The 25,728-nt window shown below is 39.9% G+C and overlaps 2 protein-coding genes across 6 annotated transcripts; one reads left to right on the forward strand and one right to left on the reverse strand.

The window, feature by feature from the left end:
• Positions 1 to 6: 6 nt before the first annotated feature.
• Positions 7 to 5,850, forward strand: cnpy2 (canopy FGF signaling regulator 2). 2 transcript variants are annotated; one of them, XM_031850250.1, is made up of 6 exons: positions 7 to 3,474; positions 3,628 to 3,763; positions 3,855 to 3,970; positions 4,237 to 4,434; positions 4,578 to 4,674; positions 4,798 to 5,850. In XM_031850250.1, the coding sequence occupies exons 1-6, from the start codon at positions 3,415 to 3,417 to the stop codon at positions 4,839 to 4,841; spliced, it is 651 nt and encodes a 216-aa protein (XP_031706110.1). In that variant the 5' UTR covers positions 7 to 3,414; the 3' UTR covers positions 4,842 to 5,850. The 2 variants fall into 2 exon arrangements, with proteins under 2 accessions (XP_031706110.1, XP_031706185.1); XM_031850325.1 differs by having other exon boundaries at positions 3,657 to 3,763.
• An 11,341-nt stretch (positions 5,851 to 17,191) lies between these two features.
• Positions 17,192 to 24,407, reverse strand: stx16 (syntaxin 16). 4 transcript variants are annotated; one of them, XM_031849701.1, is made up of 9 exons: positions 23,963 to 24,407; positions 21,165 to 21,176; positions 20,934 to 21,041; positions 20,580 to 20,720; positions 20,157 to 20,319; positions 19,953 to 20,041; positions 19,434 to 19,577; positions 19,052 to 19,132; positions 17,192 to 18,677 (listed from the first exon to the last, which is right to left on the reverse strand). In XM_031849701.1, exons 1-9 carry the CDS (start codon positions 24,041 to 24,043, stop codon positions 18,576 to 18,578), a joined length of 921 nt encoding a protein of 306 aa, XP_031705561.1. In that variant the 5' UTR covers positions 24,044 to 24,407; the 3' UTR covers positions 17,192 to 18,575. The 4 variants fall into 4 exon arrangements, with proteins under 4 accessions (XP_031705561.1, XP_031705392.1, XP_031705632.1 ...); XM_031849532.1 differs by having other exon boundaries at positions 23,918 to 24,407; XM_031849772.1 differs by lacking the exon at positions 21,165 to 21,176.
• Between the last annotated feature and the right edge of the window lie 1,321 nt (positions 24,408 to 25,728).

The raw sequence follows: 25,728 nt of genomic DNA on the forward strand, positions 1-25,728 counted from the left end.
CACACACACACACACACACACACACACACACACACACACACACACACACCGATGTCTAATCCAGTGATGGATGTTTTCCATCGCAAATGGCTCAGCAACCTCTAAGCTAAATAATGTTCACGCAGGTAATGGTTTAATATGTCTAAAAGAATTAGGTGACTGAAACAGAGTGAACTACATGAAAGTTATTGGCAAAACAATCACACCTTAAGGTTTCCATTCCGAAATCGCACAACAATTGACTTACGATTCCACGTCATTGAGATGCCATCAGATGCTCTCAGAAACACAGTTGTCGGTTTTCAGCCGTTGCTTTACTAAAGAGGCCGTGGACAGATATGCAAAATATGGGCTCCAGTCAGCAACTTTCCTTTATTGTTAGTTCTTCCACTTCTTTTTGGTTTCGTCGACATGCTCTAAAAAGAATGAAAATGAAAAAATAAATCTGATTTTTCCATTGTCACACATCCTCGCAGGGAGAACAAGAAAAAAGTCTGATGTGAATGCTGTATGTTTTATTCATAAAAAAACACCAAAGCTGCGGCATGTTATTTTTTTGCATTTATTGGGGACTGAAGAGTTGCCATGTATTCTATCTAATATTCAGATAAAATCTGAAGTAATTAAAAAAAAAATCATCTAGATTGTTATGATAGATACGTATATAACACTGGAGAATTAAAGAGCATATTTATGTGTGATTAGTCACACTCTTTCCTGTGTATTATTGTATATCAAAGAGAATGACAGTTTTATGTCATTTCATGCACAGTTATCTATTTTAGATGCTAGAAATGTTCCGTTCTTGGAGATGAGGTCTGTACATGCTTTGTGCTTCCAAATCTTTTAAGGGCCAGTCGTGAGAAAATAATGAATTAAGTCGCCATGTGTAGGACTACTTGGTGGTAGTATCTCAAAGAGACACTGTGGCAGAGACACTCACCTGTTGGAGGCAGTCGCAGGCAACTTATTTATCCGTTCTCACACATTAGAATCTAATAATTATCTTCTATTATTTTTTAAATTTATTTCTTCTCTCCTAAATTTTCTTCTCAGTTAAGCTTAGGCCAGTTTGTTTAAATTTCTTTATTTATATGTAGTAGTTTCATAAATTCTTTAGTGGATGTCTGGTTTAAAATGTTTTTATTTTCTTTAACTTAAGCTTTTCGGGGACATATATCGACAGCCTTTTTTTCATGAAGCCTAATTTGCGGGTGGGTGTGCAAAAGTGCATAACATTACAGAAAAATATTGCACTTATTTTCTGAATATGGAAGAAAAAGTTGGCCCTGTGGTGCAAATATGTGAGATACCGTAAATGCTAAATATGAGAATGGATGTGTTGCATCATGAGTAGCAGCATTGGTCGCGTTCATTGTATCTCAGGGCTCCTTGTGTCCTAACAAGATGCTTTTTGTTACTTCACTCTGGTGTACCAGGAGTTTCATGGGAGTTTGTAACTGTAGAGAAGATGAACAAGACTGTTTCAAATATGGGAGACAAGTGTTAGCTTAGCAATAGAGTGCTACTATGAAAATGCCTCTAATTGTGACAGGCTGATTCTTGCACGTCTTATTGTGTACTTCAGTAACTTACTACCTTTCAAACACTGTTTTTATTTTATTCAAACAACAATAGAATCCAACATAAAAACACTATAGAGTTATGATTGTGCACTGGCAGTTTGGGCTGATAAATAAACCAAACCTTTTGCTTGACCAAACACTGAACTGCACTTGTATGTTACAATTACTGTGCAGATGACCGCAGTGCCTCCTGTGTTCACCATTGTGCCTCATTTCTTGGATCTCTAGCGCGCTATCCAGTCAAAAACGATTACAAACCAATACAAGAATGTCACATTGTTGTACTCGACTGTAGTACACGAGTAAAACAATTAGAATCATTATAAGAATCTGTGTGGTAGGGTTGAGGTATAGAGGATTAAAAGTCTAATATGTTTTCAAACTTGTTTTCTTTTAGCCATTGTGTTCTGCATTTGCCATCATACTTTCTTTAAGATTAATGTTTTTTTATACATTTGTGCAAAAGACCTTTTAGTAATTTCACTTTTGCAAAAAACGACAACAAACACTTAAAAAAAAAAAAATGAAAGAACCAGCACTTGATTACAAAAGAAATGGGCCACGGTGTAATTGAATGCATGAAAGCTGATTATATAGTCAATAATTATAAAATATTAAAAAACATATTTGAAGGGAACATTGATGAGATCACAGCAGAAAATCAATGCTTAGCAGTGAGCGATCGATGTTGAGAACATATCTCACTGCAGGTCACATGCATTTGGTCGTAGAATGTAAGTCTGGCTGTTTTATAAAATAGCTTCTAGTGAAATGTATGTAAAACATGGTAATGTCCTCAGTTAAACCATATGTTTCATTGATTACTGCATAATGTGTTGCATTGTGAAGTGTCTGAATATGGGAACGCCTGTTAGGATTGCCAGAGACCATTTTCTGCTTCCATTACAATGTGCTGTAAATGTGTTTTATTTGATTCAATTGAACAGTATGATACAGTATTGAGGCCCTACTAAAATGGTGGTTTTCTGATTTGTATGATATTTATATCTTACATTTATATCTGTTTGTATGATCTGCTATCTCTGTTACATTTGTTTATTGTTAGATGTTTCTTGTTGGGATATACAAAGTAAAACTACTTTTATAAATCATTTCTGAATCTCTTTTAATTATTTTGATCACTTTATGTCTTATTTATAAAAATGTCTACCTATGAAGAAAATATAGTTTCTGAAGACCAAACACCATGTGCTCTTTTGAGACAGCGGATTATATTATTGCCATCTTTCAATTTAAAAAAAACCGTCCTATCAGTTTTACAGTATTTTTTTAAAAACTTTTTTTGTTATGTATTATGTTATAATGCTATTGCCTCTGAATGACTAAATGTGTTCTTACTAGTGTAAGTGTTTCAGTGGTGGTTAATAATGCTGGTGGACTGCATTTGGTTATCCATCCTGCCACCTAATAAAATACATTTTGATAGCACACATGTTAGACCCCAAGCACAAAATAAGCATAAGCAAAATCTGCCTTTTAAAACTCACTTGCACCTATTTGGTCAATTTGTGTGCTCCTAGTTTATTACACCCTGTTTTTTTACAGTGTTTTTACACAAAATAATTATCACTTAAAGTGCAAAACCAATTACATGTAATATGGCACCTATGATCCTGCACACATGTTCGTCTTCGGTTAATTTCAGTCGATAACTCGGATTTTAGCCGGCATAAAACCAGCAAAATGTCTCTGAAATGAAGAGGTTGCCCTTTGGCATCTTCCCGGACACGTGAGGGCGCTGTCTGGAGCGCGAGCTCCATCCTTGTCCAGCAGCAGCTCCGTTGCCTACGTCACCACATTCCACTGAATGCGATGGAACAGCGTGTATAAACGTAAAGGTGGCCTCAGAAGACACTGGCAGAAACTTGTAAGTAGAATGATAAAGGTGACGAGATGTGTGTGTTTTTGTGAATCTCTCTCTCTGGTTCACGCCAGTCGAACATAAATAATATTTTCAGAGCACCGATTAACTTCTCACAGAGTCACTTGAGTGTTTCTTCTGCCGGTTGATGTGTGTTAGGTCTGTGTTGTGGTGAAATCTGTGTTTAGATGCAAGATGAGGGAAGCGGCCGTCCTGCTCGCACCGTGTGTGGTTGTGTGTCTCCTCCTGAGCTCCAGCCAGGCAGCCAGACAAGGACAGGACATCAAATGTGGAGGTATGTGTCTCACTCTATGTCCAGGGCACGAATAACGTTACATAATCAAGTCCTAATGCGCACGAGCGTCCTCTCCCTCTGCTCCTTGCAGCGTGCAGGGCTCTGGTAGATGAGTTGGAATGGGCCATCTCCCAAATAGACCCAAAGAAAATGATCCAGACGGGATCCTTCAGGATCAACCCAGACGGCAGCCAGTCCATTAGAGAGGTAAACCTGCAGCAGCACAGCCACGTAGTAATATGTCCGACCCACTCTGTAGACGGCACCACTTCAATACTATAGTCCACTATGAAGTAGTGCTGCACGTGTGGTTTATCAACTGTCTATAACTCCGTATATGTAAAACTGCCAAGTGCCGGATATTATGGTGCGAAAAAATAAATTGTTATCACTTTGTTAATTATTATCGTCTGGTAAGAGACACCTCACATCTTCACTAACTCGGAGTTTTTTATGTCCTCTGATGGCACCAGATTCCTCTGGCTCGCTCAGAGGGAAACCTTCTGGAGCTGATGGAGACTGTGTGTGAGAGGATGGGGGACTACGGTGAGCACACAGATTCTTCCACAACCAGGAAGTCCTACATTAGGATAAAGTCTCGGAGAGGTGAGGCCATGGACCTCTCAGAGGCCACGCTGGATTCACGAGTTACAGGCAGTTTAAAATTTGCAGTGAGTACAAAATATCACCAAATGATTCTTAAATGCACCATCGTATGTTTGAGTTACCTTGCTTTTATTGTTAATTATTATAATTTTTTAAAAATCAGTGAATGGTGCCGCTTGTAAATGTTTTTTAAAACTTATTTCTGCAGTGTGAAACAATTGTTGAGCAGCATGAAGATGAAGTCATTGAATTCTTCGCTTATGAGTCAGAAAATATCAAAGACAAACTCTGCAGCGAGAGGACAGGTATGTTTAAAACATGCCTGATTTATTTTTAAGTCTTAGATACTCTTACATATTTCTGTTATGTTGTTCCCATCCGGCGACTCTATTTTAAATCCTTGTTTACATGTTCTGTGTGCTCTGCAGACCTCTGTGACCACGCTCTGAAAGTGTCCCACGATGAACTTTGATAGCGTCGTCTCTTCTCAGCCGAAACGGAGACGTTGGGTGCTGTACTGTTTTCAGTTGTCTCTTTATCACCGGTTTACGTCATGCCAGTAATAAATTATAATGTATGATAATAGGAAATCCACCTGTAGATACAAGTCTTGTTCCTCTGATCTGTGACAATTTAAGGACCAGTTTGCCAGTTTTAGCTGCTGCTCTTTGGACTATCTTGTCACTTTTTTATATACTGTAAGTTATTATACTTTTCAATATTCTGTGTTTCATATAAAACCCCTTTTCTTGCCTTAAATTGCTCTTAAGATGAAAGTTATACTTCCCAGTGCGTACAGGATTAGTTGTGTGTGTGTATACAGTAAATGTTCTAATTTAAGACACAAGTACACAGAGATCAGGTTGACATTTGGTGAAGTGGTCCTTAAGTCCATATAAATTAATTGATGGTCTCTCTAAAAGCCATTCATGGCATTAATGTTTTTTATTCATAGTGAATGGATAACCATGCTGCCCGCTCACCAATGAAAGAGTTATTTGATGCCCAACTATATTTTCATTTCTAGTTGTAAGTTTTTAATGCTCACCAATATTTATTGAACTGTCTAAGATCACAGGAATAACTTGTTTTGGGTGAATATTTCATTAGGTAAAACTGAAAAGTTAAACACACATTATAGAACATCAGACATGAAGATGATTTGAGTGGAGTTAGTGGTGAAATGTGCCTTTTATTGCTGAACAAATGTTTCCCATATAACGTCACACTCTTTAAACATTGATCCTCTTTCACTATTAGCCCCGTGGTATTGTTACTGTTGATGTGAAATGTATTACAGTTTAGAAAACAGTTACAATGTTGATGCTTAGGTGGGTGTGTTGATGCTGAAAATGAACTTATCACATGTTTTTTGCCAATTGAGAATCCTTTTTGAAAGTTGCAGCAAAGTCAAAAATAATTTAAGGAAAGAAGAACATTTTTAAAGTTCTGAAAACCTCCAACCACTGCCTTGTCTCAAAGTATGAATTTAAGCTTAATTTTGAAGCGTTAAGCAGCATATAGCCATTACAACACTCCCAAGGACTTTCCTTTTTGTCTAACAAAGTTTTGGATTGTAAATAGGCTGAAATGTTTGGGTTAATGTTAACAGTCATTGTTTCTGAAAAGGTCTACTTTCCCTCCATGATGTCCTTCTGTTTCAGAGCAGAAAATAGCTTTATATCTAAGTACAAAATAGTTTTTAGCTTCAGGAGCAGGCAAATGTCTCCTCTTCTGTTCATTAAATACTAAATCTGCAATCCCATTGAATTATGGTATTTGATTAAAGTTTTTACTTTTCAGTTCAGTTTTCTTGTCTAGTAAAACTGAACTCCAGTGTAATGCCACTAGAGTGTGCTGTAGTCCACAATCTGATAGTTGAGTCTGAATTAAATAATCCTATTCAGTTGGAAAGTCCACATGCTGTACTGTTGATGTAGAATAAAAGTATTTTTGGTATAATTTATTTTTTGATGTGTGGAGAAAAAATAAGTTGCTTTCTCACAGGACGATTTGTCTGCTATTTCCTTTTTTATATATAAAATGAATCCCAAAAATGAGTAACGGTTTGATAATTTAAGATCAGTGATTTACAAATGTTTTCACACACTGTCAGCAGTTGGTTGTAGCTAGTGTTTTTCAATGTATTGTTAGATATTTCTTTGAGAGGAGGGCACATACAGTAGCCAATACTTTATTACGTAATATTTATATTTGGAATAACGGACTGCTGTCAAATACTGAAATGTAGGTGGGAAGACCATAATGACATTTAAATACTGCATTAAAAAAATACTTCTCAACATGTAAATAGTCGCTAGAGTTCAGTTGTATAACATAGTCTTCCTCAACAGATGGAGTTTGTCCAGTTGTCATGAAATCGTACATTTTTTTTAATTTCCATTTTTTCTCTTCAGGACTTGTGTTGTCATTGAGATTGAAAGTTCATTCTTGACCTTGGAAAGAGCAGATAACAAAACAATCACCACAAGAGGAGATTAACTTTCCACAGCATGTTGTTAATGCACTCCATTGTTTTATTTACTTACAATGCAGAATAATGGATTGATTTCTGCCAGAAATATCACCACACCATGAAATCACTCCAAATAATCAATCTTTTATTATATCCTCTTTCACAATTTCTCAGCCTAATATTAACCTTAAACACTCTAGAAACAGTGGAAACATTTGGGAAAAAGGGTATGACATGGTCTGCTTTACAAGAATAGATTTTAAGATTTCCCTATTGCCAAATTTCTACATTTCTAAAACGACAGTGAATGTATCATTACTTATCCATTAAAAATAAAAGCTCCATTCCTTATCAGGCACAATACCACCGTCGATTGTACTGTATGTCGTCATTAGATATTTAATTACATGAATCAGAACATTGTTTATCCAGTCAACTCACTTTCAATCACCCTTTCTGAGACCGCTGAGTGCATGAAAACCCTCTGCTCGTTTCCTTCTCTCTCTGTTTCCGTCATTTCCGCTGCCTTGGTTGTTCTATTCGTCACCTCCACCTGACAGTCCTCACTCTGACTTGACACATTTGTGACGCTCTCGTCTCCATCACCATCTCCCTCTTCCTTGGCTGCAGTCTCATCTTTTACTTCAGCAGAGCAGCATCGCTCTCCCTCTGCCGACTGAAACTCCTCGTCCTTCCCCGTCATGCTTTCTGTCCAGGCGTCAGGTGGCGTTTCCTCAACCTCGTCCTCGTCTGCAACGACAACGGTGTCCCCAGAGCCGTGGCTGCTGGTGCTGCTGCAGGACAGTGTGTCTTCTTCAGCATGTCCGCCTATCTCTTCATAACACAGATCCTCCTGGATTTGTCCCAACTCTACATCCTCTTTAACACTTTCTTCTGTTGAAACTGCACGTTGTCCTGCTCCATCAAAGAATATCCTCTCAGACTCCATGCCTACAACCACACCCAGGCAGCGCAAGTCCTCCCCTACACTCTCTGGATCCCACAGCTCACTCACTTCCTCCTCTTCATTCTCAGAGTCTGGCGCTGTATGCTTCCTAATGCGATTTACCGCATCCCACAGGGCCATGGGATACTGGGGCTCTTCTTTGAGGGGTAATTCAGGGTCAACATCTCCACCTTCCTCTTGAGGAGGAGAAAGAGGAGTTGAGGAGCTGGAAGGTAGGACTGGGGGTAGATCAGTGCAAGAGGAAGATGAGAACTGAAGGGATTCCTCACAAGAGTCCAGATGAAGAAAAGGAGGGTCAATTTCATGGATGCCAGCATCAGGATTTAGAGCTGAGGGACAGACCGAGTGCAAAAGAGAAACAAAGTCTGCGTCTGGCTCGATAGATGTGTGTGCTGGAGAAGGAAGGTCGGGGGGTGAGAGCACATCCAAAGGTGATTGAAACACCTCCCAGTCTGAGTCTGACGATGAGGGAGAAGAGTTAGACGGTTCTGTCTGTGGTTCAGTGTCCTGCAAAATGTCAATGTCTGTTTGAGTGTCTGTAGCATTTTCTGTGGATAGTTCCTGTTCCTCATCAGCTTCTTGTTTTGATTGCTCCTCAGTCATGAAACTTTCTTCTTCATTAACAAATTGTTGCTTCAAAATGTTGAACTCTGTTTGAGTTTGACTGTCAGGCACTTTTTCTTGGGATATTGTCTGTTCCAAAAGACCTGTAGGATCCTCTTTGTCTTCTTTTGGGAGCTGCTCTTCAGTCATATAACTTTCTTTTACACAAGCAACATCTCCTGCTTGGACACATTCAAGTTGTTGCTGCAAAATGTCAACCTCTATGGCATCTTCTATGGATATGTTAAGAGTCTGTTCCGTAGTATGGTGTGCGGGATCCTTATCGGCTTCTTTTGTCTGTTGCTCATCAGCAACATTGCTCTCTTTCACACAATCGGCATCGTCTGGTTGGCCACATTCAAGTTGTTGCTGCAACACCAGCTCCTGTGTCATATCTTTGGCGAAGTCCTCAAGGTCTTCACTGATCTCACTGTTTATTACATGTGATGTTTCACCCTCTTCATCCTGGTCCTCAACAACAGTTAAAACAAGAGAAGGACTCTGGGAATGGTCTGTATGGGGAGTGGAGCGTGATCCAGGGGAAAGAAGTGATGGGGTGTGAGGCAGAGATGAGGTTTCAGGGTGAGGAGCCAAGTTTTCTGCAGAATTGAGGGCAATCAACTCAGGATCAGGACCCTCCTCTTTGTTTGATTCTGAGATGTGCATGAGAGGTGTAAGATCGGAGGATAAGGGCATGACAGAAAGGGCAGAGTTTGGTGCTTCATAGAGTGGAGAAGGTGAAAATGAAGAAGAATCAGAAAGGTTGGTTGGTGGACTGAGACACTGAGAGGGATGAGAAGAGGTATCATTTTCTTCCTGCTCAGTTGAACCCTCTTCACTGGCTGGTTTGAGCAGAAGATCCTCATTCATTTCAATTCCAGGCGAAGGTTTGATGTCATTTTTGAGTTGGTAGACAGTGTCTTTCTCTTCAGACATGTTAGACACTTGATCCTGATATCCCGCAAAATCCCCAGCACCTTCATTTGATGCCTGATCTTTGGTGTCATCATTCTCTTGCAAACACACGGCATCCTCAGTCTGGCCAACCTCTAACTGATCCTGTAACTGCTCCTCTTCTCTTGTGTCCTCTTGGACTTGTTCAACTGCATCATCGATGTCATTATTTTCAATTGGAGATGGTTCAACCTCCTCGTCCTCCACACAGGAGTCCAGAAGTGACGTTGCATCTTCAGGTTGCTGCTTAGTGATGCAGTCATGTAGAGGGATTCCTAGGATCCTTTCAGCTCGCTCCTCCAACTTTTCCCTCTCAGAAACCAAAGCTGAGGACATGCAGCAGGAAGAGATTTCACTTTGTCCCTCGGGTGCCTTTTTCTCCAAAAGATCTGAGTCTAGTTTGGTCTCAGGCACTTCATGGTGGGGGTTTGTTTCTGTGTTTTGGTCAGTTGTCTCTTCCTGATTCAGCTGACCGTTTGGTTGGACACATTCAGGAGAGACGGTCGTTTGAGTATCAAGTTGAATGTCTTCGGTGTGTAAATAGTGAACATGCTCTTTCTTGGGTGATGGAATCAGCTCCATTTTAACAACAACACAGGTTGTGTCGATAACCAGAAGACCCTTACTGTCCTCAGATTCTGTGTCTGTCTTGATGTCCAGTCTTCTTACTTCAACATCAATTGGATGAACTGTTCTTTCTGGGTCTTGCAGAACATCTGATTCTCCTTCCTCGCTGTTTGCTTTCAAACATGGGGATGATGTCTCAGTTTCAGCCCTGCTTGTAATCCTCGGCTCCCTCCACAGAGGATATTTCACTGACACAGAATTCACTGACTGAGCAACCATTCTCCCAAATGTAGAATCAGCATCACTTGTATTCCCTTTATCTGGGGACACAATATCTGTCTCTGCTTTTTCTGATAGATTAACCTCAAGCATCTCACTTTCTATGCAGGTTGGTGTCTCCTTCTGTTTGGCTTTGACATTCCTCCCATCACAAGTGTTTGACTGCTCTGTGAGTGTTGGCTCTCTGAAGTCCACCTCATCTGCAAGTTTGTGTGTTTGATTTATGCCACTACTGCCCCTGAGACTTTTTGGAATACCTCCTAATACTGTGTTTGTTTGTAAAGTACAAAGTGGCAAAGATGAGGTTTCTGTGGTGCCTGCTATTCGAGACACCAAGCAGAATATGGTCATCCCACCTGTCTTTTTCTTTAATCTGAACTCCCTTCCTTCAATTACCTTTGAGGACAGTTCCTCATTTATCTTTTTATTCTCAACTGTATGCACATACAACACACCCTCGCGCTGTATGTGTTGTTCCTGGATACTAAAAGGACTACTTGCCTGTAAAGCATCTGTTTCCTGTCGTCTGTGCTTTAGTCCTTCAAGCTCTAGAAAGCCTTTTTGATTCCCATCTGGTTTTGTAAGCTCCTCTTTCTCTCCTTTTCTGTGATCGCGCAGATCTGCAGATACATCCTGCTTTCTCAGTGTGGGCTGTGACCAGTTGGTTTGTCTCTTACCTTTCTGCTCCCAGCTGGTGTCACAGTGGTGCAATACAGGTGAGCCTTTATGTGGGCTGTCATAGGGAGGGGGAGCAATATAGCCAGGAGGTTGGCTGAACATCCTCCGTTGGTAGTCGGCCTTTTCTTTCATGTCCAGCATGTGGCTTGTGTCGGTGGCAGGAGTTTGTGATGGATAATAGGTCGGAGTTTGCTGTCTGCCCCCTCTATCACACCACAGTCCTGATTCTCTGATGTTTGCAGATTGTCTGACTTGTTGCAGCGCTGCCACTCGAGGATCTGTCCCACTCCTGCTGTCCCTCTCTGGAGCCCTGCTGCTCTCCAGCAGCCCCTGAGAGGAGCCCCTCAACTCTGCCTCTATACGTCTCCTCCGTGGAAGTGAATGGCTGTATCGAGCTGCCCATGCCTCCAGCTCTCGATGGCTGCTGTCGCTCGTCTTAGCAGAAGCTTCCCTGTTGTAGCGGACAGGACCACAGGGCTCCAACCTCCTCTGCCACCCCTCCCTCAGAAATCCTCTCTCATATTCTCTGGCTGCTCGCTGAGCTGCTGTCCACTCTCTGTCTCCCTGGTCCTGGTGCTGCTGAGTGTGACGGTCTAGAAGAAAAGGGAAGTGAGAGGAAGAAGGGACGGCCAGCTCTTGGTCCGTCCAGTTAGTGTACTCCTGTGGAGCCCTTCCGGCTCTTGATCCTGGTACACTCCAGTATCTGGACTCCCTGCCTTGATCCTGCTGCTCACCATAGTAAAGTGGATAATGGGGTACCTGATGTCTGTCATGGTAGCTGTGGGTGAAATGGAAAATATCAAGAAATTAAATGTGGCTTTTACATATCTGTTTTAGAAAATCTATGACCAGTCGCTAATTTTAGCATCATTTATTGCATCAATGTGGTACAATGCTGATGTCCAACAAGTGAAAATATTGTGCAGTTTCTCAAACAAGCATAACAAAGGCAACAGACTCTATCATCTCATAAATACAGTGATTAAAAAGGCAATCATAGCACTGAACTCACTTATGTGTACAATTTCTCCCAGGAACAGTACCAAATTTGGAGTATAGAGGCGACTGTCCCCGATTCTCGGGCCAGAACTCCATCTTTTGGATGAAACATAGAAAGGATCATATATTTAACTGTGTCAGTGTGTCGTTAACATGCATAAAATCTAGAGACTCAAAAGCATATTTTAGCGTTGAATATAATATAATAATACTAAAGTCTCACCTGTAATTTAGATAATGGAGAGATTAGTTCACGCATTCAACACTTACCTTTAATTACTGTTTTCAGATGTTTGTCCTTGCTGCTCATGAGGTTATGTGAGGTCTAATGAAGTCACAACAGGACAACTTGTTTTAAAAGGACCATAGTTTTCAGTCCCCCTCCCACTCGACACACACCTACACATTCTCACACACATACACACACTCCCCTGTCACTGTAGCCCATCCTCCTCTCATCCGGTCAACATGTCCAAATACCACTGAGGAATTTTTTTATCAGGTTTTTAGAATTACCATCTTTAGCCTCATCATTCCTCTTTAAAGTCATACAAAACGAATGTAAAGGAGTCCGATTTGTTTTTCCACACGTATAAAACAAACAGTTTTGTTCAGAATGAGAAAGTCAACTGTAACATTTTTTTAATTAGCTGGTTTTCAATCAGCTCATATGGAGCTCGGGTCAACATTACCACTTCTTCAATGCACATGTTTTCATAACTTTGCCCAAATAATCATGAATGACAACAAAATCAGTGATCTGCACTTTGCACGAAACCCGTGCGGGAGGTGCTCGGCGTGATGGCAGGCAGGCTCTACACAGAGATAGGGATCTGTTGTTTTGTCGGCTGAATTGTAGCGGAGGGAGAGATGGGCAGCGGACGGGCTGTCTCCCTTTCTTTGAAACTCTCCAGCGTAACAAACAGGCTTTCCTTCTCTGAACAGAAAGTCTGTACATCAGCAGAGAGCAGGAGAGAGGGGATGAAGTACGTACAGACAGCAGGCTGCAGGGAGGACAATCTGTTGATGTTGACAGAATAGTTGGGGATGGGATGAACTTTGTTTTGGGTTTTGCATATCTCAATAAAAACAATACTGTACAACAGCCCATACGCTAAACGGTAGATGTTCGATTATCCAGTTCAGGCTTGCTTTATTATTGCTAGAATTTTTAGAACTGGATTCATGTGACAGAAGTTTGAGAAAAATATTTTGATATATTGGACTGTAGCTTTCTAATTTATGTCTGTCTAGATTGAGCTGATGTAAAATTGCACAGAAGACGGAAATGTGAATGTTGACACAATGACGGTATCCATTATTACTGTGAACATTCGTTTTTGCATTGTTCTGAGTTTTGATGCTGCTTACAGATAAAAGTCTGACAGACTCCATCACCTTGTGTGGAGGGAGGACTGGTGTTAGTTTGCTTTAAAGCCCCTAAAAACATAACTTTAAATATTCATGACCAAATGAGCAACAACAAAAAAACATCCTTGGGTATTATTTATTAATTGTATCGCTCAAACTAAATGAATCCTCTTCATCAGGATTGTGTGGGTGTGGTTTGATCAGATTTGATTGACAACAGTTTAGCAACATACATAAGCAAGCAATCCCAAAGACATCATCACATTTCCATTCAAATGTTGCTGAACCCTCATTGGTGCATGCAGGATTTAATGTCACCGCCTACTTTGAAGGACAACAGATGACATGATTTTCAGGGTCTTTAAAGCTGTGATCATGTGGCTTGTGTTGAATCTAATCTGAAGATAATGCAGCTCAGTTCTCTTTGTAACATCATCCTTCCAGAAACAGAAACAGGGGTGTCTGACTACGAACAGGCCGCTGTGTCACTTGTACTAATAAAATGAACCTATAGTGTTTTAACTGAGACAACAATCAGAAATACAAACAGGAAATATGTGATTTAAACTTTCAATTTAGAGCAGAGGAACAGTTGACCATTTTTCAAGACATGCACTGATAACCTTGTCAAACTCGTCTCTGAAACTGCATTGTGCATGATAACGACAACACAGAGTCAAAATGAAGAAATAGACAATGAAATGAAGAACCTGAAGTCTCCAGTCAGGATATCATGAGCAGACCTGCACTGAAACCTGAAGCTGTAACGACAGAGCTGATCCTGTCTCAGAGAAAACAAGTCGAAACACGAGAAGCTGAGGACAACCGACTACAGATTTCATCAACAAAACGTAAGGCAGACATTCTTCATAGAAACATGGAGTCTCGTGCTCTTTCCGCATTTTGGACGAGAGATGAACCACAGCTCTGTTCTTGCACAGATGAGCTAGTGTCTGCACCAGCAGTGGGTAAGTCTCTGGGAGGTAAATTATATCTGCACAGAAGGGTGGTAGGCCAACCCCTGGATGGCATGTTAGCAGAGACGTTGGCTTGAATTTGTGGGAGCGTCAAAGGAAGGTCTGTGAGCGTCACGACTGCTCCTGAAAAGATAAGAACATTTGATTCCAATGTGTTGTTGATGAAACTCTCAACTCAAGATGCAATTATATCTTATTTACAGATGGATGCACCACCTATAACACATTCAGGTACTGTAAATATATATGAAAACAAATATATCAGGATGTTGTGACAATGCTGAATAAGTGACAGTGGTACGTTTTCAACGCTGACACTATATGAGCAACACCTGCTGTGGCGGCAGCAGCAGATCAACAGCGCCTCTGGTGGAAGCAGCTCAGCTGCTTACTAAGCAGCTGATGGGTGATGGGAATTCCGGCTCTTTTGGCTCGGCTCACTAAAAAGAGCCGGCTCTTTCGGCTCCCAAATGGCTCTTCAGATTTTTTGGTGCTTAAATTAATTTATTACCAACAATAATGTAAAATTATGCGCAATATGAATTACTAATGTAAAAAAAACATGCACTATATCAAATGTTTATTATATAAATACACTTTTATTTATACACTCTACAGAGTGATAAAAAAAATAAATTAGAAAGTGCAAAAACAAACGTTTAACTATTTACAAATGAACTTAACTAACTTTTAACTATTTTAAACTTTTAGCTTTTTAATACTTAACTAATTTAAAGTGAAACATATGAATGGTGGAGTTCCACCTTGTGACACAGTCTTGTTTGAGCTTCAGCTCAGGCATGCCCATCTGTAGTTGGGTAGATTTGAGCTTGTGTGTGGCTGTTGTGCTCCTGTGGAAAAACTCCACTATCGCCTTCACTTTGTTCACAGTGGGCTTCATCACCTTCAGAGCATCTCTTACAAACAGGTTGATTGTGTGTGCAAGACATGGGTGGTGGGTCCATTTCAGGGTTTTAATTGCTTTGGTTATGTTAGCTGCATTGTCACTAACACAGCAAACCACTTTGTTGTCCACGCCCCACTCTTTTGCCACTTTGAGCTGCTGCTCTGCTAAGTTGTCAGAAGTGTGTCTGTCACTGAACTCAAAACAATCCAGAAGACAGGACACCATTTTGTAACTTTCAACAAAGTGACATGTAACTGACAAGTAGGATGTGGTGGTACGGGATGTCCAGGTGTCAGTTGTTAGACAAACTGATGTGGCTTTTTTAACCCTCTCTTGCAGTGAAGCACGTTCTCTGTCATACAGGCCTGGGATGATTCCTTGGGAGAGTGTTTTCCTACTTGGAATTGCATACATTGGATTGAGTGCATGAATAAACCTTCTGAATCCTTTGTCATCAATTGTCTTCTGTCTTGCTGCGGTCATAGACTTTTGCAAAAATTGGCTCATAGAGCTCTGGGTTGTACTTTTAGGTGGTTGTGGTGGTGTGCTGGACGATGCTGTAGACACTGCAGTTGCAGCAACAGTTGCAGTAGACATACTGGCACCTTCATTAATGTCAGGTTCACTTGCTTGTCTTTTTTCTTCCAATTGCACTGATGGATGAACAGTTCTCATGTACCTGTGCAGGTTGTTTGTGGAGCCAGCTCGATATGAGATTTTAGTCTTGCAGACTCTACATTCTGCCTTAGTTTGGTCAATGTAATTGAAATGTGTCCACATTTTGCAGCGTTTCCTGTTGACACTCATTTTCTCACCTTTTTTTTTTTTTTACCTTTCCAGTCCGTTGCTCTCTTTCTCTCTCGTGACTCGTCTCCCTCCTGTTCGTGTGCTTGCTGTGTGTGTAACTCCCGCCTCTCCCCCCTCTGCTCAGCGCAGGCACAGAGACGACGCCACACATATTGACCAATCAAATGCGGCGAGAGAGAGAGAGAGAGAGAGAGAGAGAGAAAAAACAAAGCGCTCCCAATCAGGAGCCGGTTCACGTCAAAGAGCCGGCTCTCAGAGCCGTTTCGTTCGCGACCGACACATCACTAAGCAGCTGCGAGTTTCATATCTTTGGACTGGAAGTGTGTTTGAGCATGAGTTCACTTACAGAGCCATATAAAGGGTCTCTCCAATGGACAAGCAAAAAGCCCGAATATAACTCTCCTACATAAAGGCTACAAACAGCCAGGACATATTGCCACTTATCATTAAAGTGAATGTATTCCTCCGCAGTGCGGAGTGCTATCTAACACGTGTTAACAGCTGAATGTGTGGTTGTATCCCGTCTTTTATTTTGTCTGCCCTTTAAGAGTGTGTGAGAAAGAGAGAGGGAACTGTAAATTATACTGTCCGTACATTTTATCAGAATGTATCATTTCTCTAACTGAAACTGGGTATTTAGTTTGTCAATGTAGTGTTACGTGAGGCTCTTAATTTGAAACGTAACACACGTAGCTTCCGGGTGAGCGGACCTATCAAAGAAAAGTTTAATTTCCTAAAAGAGGACTTTGTATCCTACAAGTTAACAGTGCCGTCTGGAATATGTAGCATAACATATTTTCACATGAGAAATCTAAAACTTTAAAAAATATCTTTTACATCTGATATTGATGTTATTTGAAGGTAAAAACTTCATAACCCATTAATCTTGACCTATTATGGCTAAAGATCATTTTCACGGTCAATCTCCCACTTCTTTACTTGGTTAATTGTTTGGTGTATAAAACATTGAAAAATGTGAATCACTTAGGCCAAGTGGATGTCCTCAAATTGCTGATTTTGTCCATATCAACATTCAAAAACCAAACAATATTTAATATATGCTATAAAACAGAGAAACGCAGCAAATCTCACATTTGAGAAGCAGAAACCATCAAATGTTTTGCATTTGTGCTTGAAAAGTGATTTACATAATCAATTTGTAAAATAGTTTATATCATTTAAAGTCAATTGTTTCAGTTGCATCTATGCATCAATACTAAATTTAAAACACAAAACACCATGTTCCAGGTTTATTTAAAAAAAGAAAGAAAGAAAAAGTTGCTGTCTCGTCACCCGTTTTGTTCAGAAAACAAAACTTAAGTACAATGACAATTATTTTTCACACATAACTCTACATCAATGACAAAGATGATTTAACAGGTGTATAGAGTCCAGTACAGATATGTTAAATAAAGCTCTTAATTTCCGCTCGTCAGTCTTTATAGAACACAAGAACACGTAAAGAAGCTCCAAATAAAATGTAAAGTGTCCAATCTGAAAATAAAATAAAAATGTTGTCTTCATACGTCTGCTTCCTCAGAGTGGACAATAACCGTTGGGTTGAGAATACAGATACACTTGAATCAATATACAGTACTTCTGCCAGAGACAGAACCTCTTGATTATTTGAAGCTATTGAAAAATAAATAATTATTTTCATCATACAGATGACAGTAGTATTACATCGATAACACAACCACCACCCCCCCCCCCAGGCCCTCAATATGTGCAAACTGCAAGAGTTAAAAAAGGTAGCACTTTAAGCTCCAAGGACCTAGAAACAAACAAATGAGCACTTCATGAAAAGTGCAGCAGGTGTGACACAGGTATGATTTTAGAATTACAGGATGAATTGGAGAAAGTTCATGACCTTCTACCAACTCCTGAGGCTGATAATTGAGTAACGATGATCTCAATATTATCTTTAAATTGTGCAGTAAAGGGATACAAAAAAAAAAAGGTGGTCCTTAAACCAAAGGAATATTTTTGGTACTAAATGATTATTCTAATCATATCTGGTACTGTCGTCATACAAAACATTTTATTTTAGCCTGTCAAGGTAAAATACTGAGCCGGGACAAAGATGTAATGGAGGAATGTAAATCAGTTTGAGATGAGATCTACTGCATATTTCTCTTTCACAAACATTCGTTCTTGTCACATCTTTCTCACAGAATCAACATGTTTGCAATGATACTTGGTGGAAATGATGCATTGTCACACAACAAATGTCACAATTCATGCTTTGAGTTCAAGCAGAAAACACTCTGCTTTAGCATTTAGACAGTGGTAGTCCATTTGTATACACCACAAAGTGTTTTTCTTTTGTTAAGACAAGTACATATGTCAACATAGTGAGGTTCGGCTTGGCTATTTGGGCGCCAGTCACGTGATAAAATAGCCACAGCTCAGACGGATTGTTGATTTTTTTCTTTCATCAAAATCAACCACAAAACTTCTCCAAGCTGCCCAAAGTGCACCTGCAACGGGACGAGGAATTATTCTCAACATTTCCTGGTATGAAAAGGCAGTTAGCTTTGTTTTGGGTAGAACCGAGACCAAGTCCACACAGACGCACGACAAACACCCACACAGAAAACAAGAGCCAGAGGAATGCATGATTAAAACTTTGTTGCAAAAAGAATAAAAATTAGAACGAGGACTATGACAAAGAGGATCAAAATGACCAGCATCTTTCTGTTCTTCTTCTGGTACTGTTCTGCCTGCAAAGAAAATGGAAAAAAAGAAGTCAAACACTGCATTTCACTTTAATGAATAAAAGCAAACCATTCAGTGTTTTATCATCATGCAAATTGAGACCAAACAGATTAGATAACTGTAAAAGACATTTATAATACATTATAATAACATAATTGTGTCTTGTAGCATGCTGAAAGTTGCATTTTGGTTTTTCCTTGAGGTTGTTCATTATTAGCTTCCAAACAAAAGTGTTAAGTGTCTAAACAAATAACCCAGAAAATTAATCTTGAATTAACAGCAATCTGAAATGTAAATTTGGGATAAAAAAATAAATAAAATGGTGACAGTCAACGAGCCAAAAAAGTCAAAATGTGTATGAAGACATGAGCGTGTTTACCTTTTGTAACTGTTTCATTCCATCTTCTGTTTTCACACAAGCCTGCTCCACGTTGAAGTCAATTCTGTCAAGAACGGTCCCCTAGATGGAGAAGAGGAGGGACTTCTGTGAGCAGAGGAACATTTCAGTTGTAGATTCTTTATGAGTTTGGTGGAGCACTGCCACTGACCTAATAATTTCCATTCAAGCTTTGTTGATACGAATACGACAGATGAAATGTCAATATGTACATTTTGGAGTCATGGGGGTATAACTCACTCACGCTTGTATGTGGAGGACCAGAGCGTTTGTCTTTGGTACCTCAGTGACTGGACTCATGTCATCATTATTAACGAAGTCTAATTGATTCTGTGTGTAAGCCTGTCAGGACCGACTCAAATACCTGTTCCACCACCATTCCAGCCAAGTCCCTGAAAATCTCATTCAGATCTGAGATGGACTGCACGATCTGTCGGATCTCCCGCTCTCGTTCTTCCACCATAACAGTGTTCTCCTCCACCAGCATCAGCTGGTCGTCTGTGAAACCCTGAAAGGAAAGAAAGAATACGAAGTAGGTGATTAATTATTACTCCAAATGCAACATGTAGCCACCGCCTCAGTAGATACCGCTCCAGAACAAATTACAATTTTCATTTTATGTCAAAATTAAAAAGAAAAACAATTAATTCTGCATTTAATTATTCCACTACGTAGATTTCAGCAGACACCCTGATGGCAAAAGGACATCCATCTGCACAGCAATGCTGCCCTAACACATTTCGGGCAAGTGAATGAGTCAATGTTTTTAGAAATATATATTTAAAAATGGTTTAATTATACTTGGAAACATTAGTCATCTGATGATATGTAACACATATAACATATGTGATATGGTGATGGATTTTTTTTAAAAGTCGGTCACCTTGTCATATACAGCTAATTCTTCATCCTCTTCCATTAAGGGACCAGAGTCAAAAAAGTGCTTTGATCTCTCCTCCCGATTCTTCATACCTGGAATAAAAACAAATGACGTGAAAATATCTCGAAGATAAAAGAGATGTACCATTAGTAATGGTTACAAATGTGAAAAGCAATCGGCCAATCCCAGCTTCACTGCAGTGCTTACGTTTTAGGTAGCCGGACTGTGTGTGCCTGAAATTGGTGGACAGCTCCTGCAGGCTCTGAGCCAGGGACGACACCACGTTCCTCAACAGCCTCTCCTCCTGCTCGGTACAGTGACCGCAACGAGACTGCAAGCTCGTCACAGCTCGCTGGCATCGATGAAACATCTGCAGACAACACAAAAATAGTGAGCGAGCAGAAACTAACTCCCATGTTTCATTTTAAATTCCTCGACACTAAATATTGTCAGATGTGTTTATATTCACTCCCTCAAAAAACCGGAGCATACACAGTCAAGATTCAATACTGTACCATGCTCTTCTGACTTTGTGCTCAACTAAAAACATCTGCCACATCTGTGTTTAAGGTTTTTTTATCTATACAAATATACATTATCTCTATTAACTACACTGGTAAATGACTGTACCTGTGTAATCTCCTGAGTAGTGATTTCTATGGCATGCTCTTCCTCACTACTGTCATCAAGTGTGGGTCGGTTCATATGCTTGTCGTGTAGTACGGCCAGGTCCTTCATCTTTTGCCGAACCCGTGTGATTTCATACTGGATCTGAAAGGAGAAACTTGATGGTTAAAAGCCGTGTGACTTCACTTTGTACACAAACTATTGGGATCACACAGAAGATTTCACCGGTTTAACATTACAGGATTCCAAACGGACGCATTTGTGAGCTTTCGGTCTAATAAATAGGGATATTGTATTCGTAGGTCAGCCTTTTACAGATGGGTTCATATATTTATGATCCAATCCCATGTGTTTCACCTCATCAACCTCCTCTATCCATTTGGGGGGCAGTTTCTTTGTGACTCCAATGGCCGCTTCAGGATCCAGACTGATTCCCGACACCAGGGCCATTCGATCATCAGCCAGCTTAAAAACACAAACAACATGTTGTTCAATTAAAAACATTGTATGTAGTAATTCAACACAATGACGACGGTGAAGCATTTTATGCTTCTTATGTAATTTATCCACAAAGGGAATCAACAATACCTCATCAAGCTCCTAATGTGATTGGCAGATAGCAGATTGGTCCCATCCAATATGAGGAAAAAGAAAAGGGAGAGAAGGACAGAAGTAACAGAAAGTGAGCCCCAGAAAACATCTGCTGTAAATACCCAACCACAGCCCCCAACAATGAATTAATTTGAATAATGTCTGTACAGCAGAGGTACATGGCTGTTAATCTAATCATTTGTCCTGCGTTTGTGCGAAAGACTAAAACTAGATTGCAAATGCAAAGATAAATCATATTTATCCAGAAACTAGTTGTACAATAATTCCACTTTAAACATATTAGATGAAAGAAACAGCAAGAAAAGAGCCTCAAGATCACCTGACATGGTGGAGTTAAAGAAAAAGGACATTTTTAATACAATTTAAAATGAGCGGGAAGTTAATATGCGATAGGAAATTCAAAAGACATTTTGCCTTGTTTCAGATAGTTACGTCTCATTTGTCTTGGCAAAGTGAGTTATTTTAAAACAAGCTGACACCTCGAATGGCAAACAAAATAGTTTTAGTTGAGTCATTGCCTTTTAGTAAATGCAAATATACAGTATATTTCAGCCTGTGGATATGTATGCACAGAATAATTAAACAACAGCGTACTGTTGGAACACAACTACAACAAAAACCAGTTGAGTTGCTTTTTTTCCCAGTTTTCACTCTGCTCAAAAAATACATAAGTGATGAATTTCTAATTTCCACACCAATAATGTACCAACATCTTCTCTGTGACATTAGGAGAGTGCAGCAACATTTAAATCAACACAGTTTACAACATGGATGAACGCATGTATGAAGTGTAATGCAGGGACAATGGGACCAAACATAAACAGTCACAGTGAAAGACAAGTAAGACATTAGACTACAAACACAATTGTTCATGTAACATTCCTACATCTCCATTTGAGCTACATGACACAATGTGCAGTGTAATACGTGTAATAAGTGTCCAGTAATACAGATGTTCTTGAAATTACAGCTCTATTCCAGGATCTGTAGAGATGTTTCACTATTCGACACCACCCTTTCTAGAATTTACTTTTTTGCAGGCCACTGACAGCTAAACACCTACTTAGCATAATGATGGTGACCTATTGGTCAAAAGCCACTACAGCTATTCTCCATGGCTGGTCCATGATATCTGCGTCATCTACTGATGTAGTTCGAGTACAAATGCAGGTGACTGACTGAGTAATGAATCAATGAAGTGTTTTGCTCTCAGTAGGATAAATTACAGACAGTGTAGGAGCTGTCAATCTACTGAACATAGCAGTTGCACTGTCAGACGAACACTTTCCTCAGCTCTGGAGGACAAGGCTACAGCATCACTATTGCATTTCCCATCTCTGAGCCTACTTGCTGATAGTCCTGAGGTTAACCCCAGCACATCACTCCACACTGTGTCATACACAGAGATGCACTAATGGACAGTGTCCATCCAGGAGCCACGGCCATTTAAAAAAGATCTCCAATCTTTAATTTGGTTTGTAGTGATTTGTTTGCGTCAGAGAAAGATCGGCCTCTCCAAGCCACCAGGAGCAGCAGAGGAAAGAAAGTTTATAAGAGGAGAAAAAAAATGAAGGTTAGGAGAAGAAAGTGTTCAGCAGCATATTTTGGTAAATGTATCCTCAACTGATGGGATATCCTTGTGTTTAGTGACTCCGGGTGTTCAGGCTGTCAGCAATAAATCTACCTCAGGGAGCATTTAACTGGTTAAAATGTTCTCAGCTGAGTGTGAATGGTTGTGCACACACTGCACCTGATTGCTGTGCAGCCGGCCTCCTCTACTAGAGACGTACGGTGAACACTGGAGAGCTGTAAACTGTTTACGATCAGGCGTCATAAACGTGTTGGGGAACGGTAGGACACTGCCTTGACTACCTTTGTAGTATTACAAACTGCAATGGGACTTATAATGACAACGTTTTCATATCGGGGTGAATCATTCCTTAAAAAATGACTGAATGTGAATAATTTGTAGAGAACAATGTGACAATTTTTCCCTGATCGCATCTGCTGGATTTGTATCAGCCCCACCTCTCCGCCTTATCATGTGGATTGGGTATTTGGACATTTTTATCAATGTCATGAGTTTTCATAATCGATCCACTAAAGATAAAGACAACTCAATGGTTATTAGTATTTCTGAATGACAAGCAGTAGTTTCCAGCTAATCTCCTTGCCTCTGATTGTGTCATACATGTTAATAAGTACAGGAGAACACCAGCTACGTTCTAGTGGAACAATGCATTACAGGTGCACAATTTGATCTCGACTAGATCAAATTACAATGTAGTGACCACAGCACACGTTTTACTAGAGAGAAGCACTATGTGGACATTAAAAAAAAAAACATGCTTTAACTTTCACAAAAAAAAACATCAATTCATTTTACAAACGTATCTTTTATCTTAGAAATGGGGAATACCAAGTAAAAGTAAGCTAATTCTACATTTACTATAGACATTTAGCTGTTGCGAGCTGAACAATATGCCTGCACACCCCTCTCCATCCTCCTCCATCACCCCACTGAGTCAAATAAAGCAGTTAGTGCTGAGGTGAACTACTACTGTAATGACAGTACTACTAACATACACATGTATCTAAACAGCTAGCTAACACAGCTCAGTGACTGGCTATATGCAATATGCAATACACACACACACACACACACACACACACACACACACACACACACACACACACAGTAAAATGTCAAAACGATGCAGACCACTCACCGCAGCATTGCTACGTGTACTCAGACGGGGGTCGTATGTACTCACTTGCTCAGCCAATATCTGCCGGTTTTGGATCGCATTGTTCCGCATTAACAAGAAGGCATCGGTCAGACGCCTAGTGGCCATGACTGCCTTGTTTGATATATCAATTAAAACTGGATTAAATGCGGATCAGGTGATTTATTAAAAGGATGTCAACTGCCGCTGACCAGCTACTAACACGGCTAGCTTTAGCTTTAGCTTTAGTCCGCGATGGAAGATGAGGAAAACTCGCGATACAGCGCCTGTAGTGGACCGCAAACGACCTCAACGATACTTATCTGTCAGGCATCTCTCATACTTAAGTTAAAAAAAGAGAAACATGACCGAGGGTTTCTTCTCAAATTTGGTAATTTAACGGTAGATTAGTGACGTTGTTCCGCTTTAGGAAGAAGCTACGGAAGTGGGAAAACGTAAACACCTACATGAAGTGCTTCTTCTTCTACTACTTATTTACTGCAGCTGTTGATTGTAACTGAAGCCCTTTATCGCCACCTACCGCCTCGGTTTATAATGCAGGACTAAGCATTATCTCCAGGATTGTTTCACTAAATATGACTTCTATTAGCATGAAAGTTCGTTCTTGACCTTGGAAACAGAAGTTTGACATAACAATTCAAGGCCCACTTACTGGCATTTTCCCAGGGCTTTTAACCATTGTACGCAGTCTTCATCAACAGATGGAACTTGCTCAATGATGGATCTGTTGGCTTGTGAGCTATAGCTATGTTGACTTCATAGCTATTATGATTTCATCCATAGCAGTTGAAGGACTTCTCGTCATGTCAAAGTCAAAGACCCGGTCCACTAAAAAAATGTTTTGCTTATTGTCACATCACTTGGATTTATGAGCTCACTGTGCAGAACGATGTATGTACAGAGTTTTACACTAAAAACAGTTTTCAAAATAATCTGCTGAAAGGGGAAGTTTCTCTGTGCTCACCTTAAATCTGAGTTTAAGACGTGTATGTACAAGCATGATTTGTGACATCACAACTCGCTTGAAAGCCAATCATGGTCCATTATGCAAGTGTGAAATTCGAAACCTCAAGTGCACATAGACTGAACATGAACTGTTCCGTGAAGTAGGAGACATCTTGTGTCCAGTAGTTGAACTTTTTTTTTTGTTAAATCTTTTTAACAAATATTTGCATTTTCATTGATTCTGGATGTATATTTTTGTGATTATATGTAATTTGGGATTTTTTTTACGAGGACATTCTTGTGGAAGAGTATTTTGTACACATCATTAAAATATATCTGGAAGATATGTTTATGCAGCAAAGTTCATTTCAAAACAATTCCATTAACATGGTCGACTTACTTCACGAAGAAGACTGTGTAAACAGTAAGTGGACCTTGAGTTGTTAAACACATTTCACATGTGATAAATGGCATACATGTGATTTTTAGATCCTATGTTAAATGTAAAACAATGTCACATGTTATATCATAAAACATAATTTCATATGTGATCAATTTACATAACATGTGGTTTTGAGACATTACTTTGCTCACATACGCAGTAGCAATATTTTTCCGTAATTAATTGCAAGTATGTATTTTATATATACTACAATGCATTGCAAACATATTATTATATGCAAAATATGTGTCCATTGCATTGGGCCCAGATGATTGGTCTATTTATTTATAGGCACTGTCTTTGCATCTTTGCATGACTCCTTTCTCCTTTTCTTTGTCCACACTGTGGTCATGCCATGCCAACTTTTTTTTTCCAAATATGCTCTGTGGTTCCTTCATGTTTCCCA

The sequence above is a fragment of the Anarrhichthys ocellatus genome, unplaced genomic scaffold (genome assembly GCF_004355925.1).
Source record: "Anarrhichthys ocellatus isolate YVR2014 unplaced genomic scaffold, GSC_Weel_1.0 scaffold1, whole genome shotgun sequence".
NCBI lineage: Eukaryota > Metazoa > Chordata > Actinopteri > Perciformes > Anarhichadidae > Anarrhichthys > Anarrhichthys ocellatus.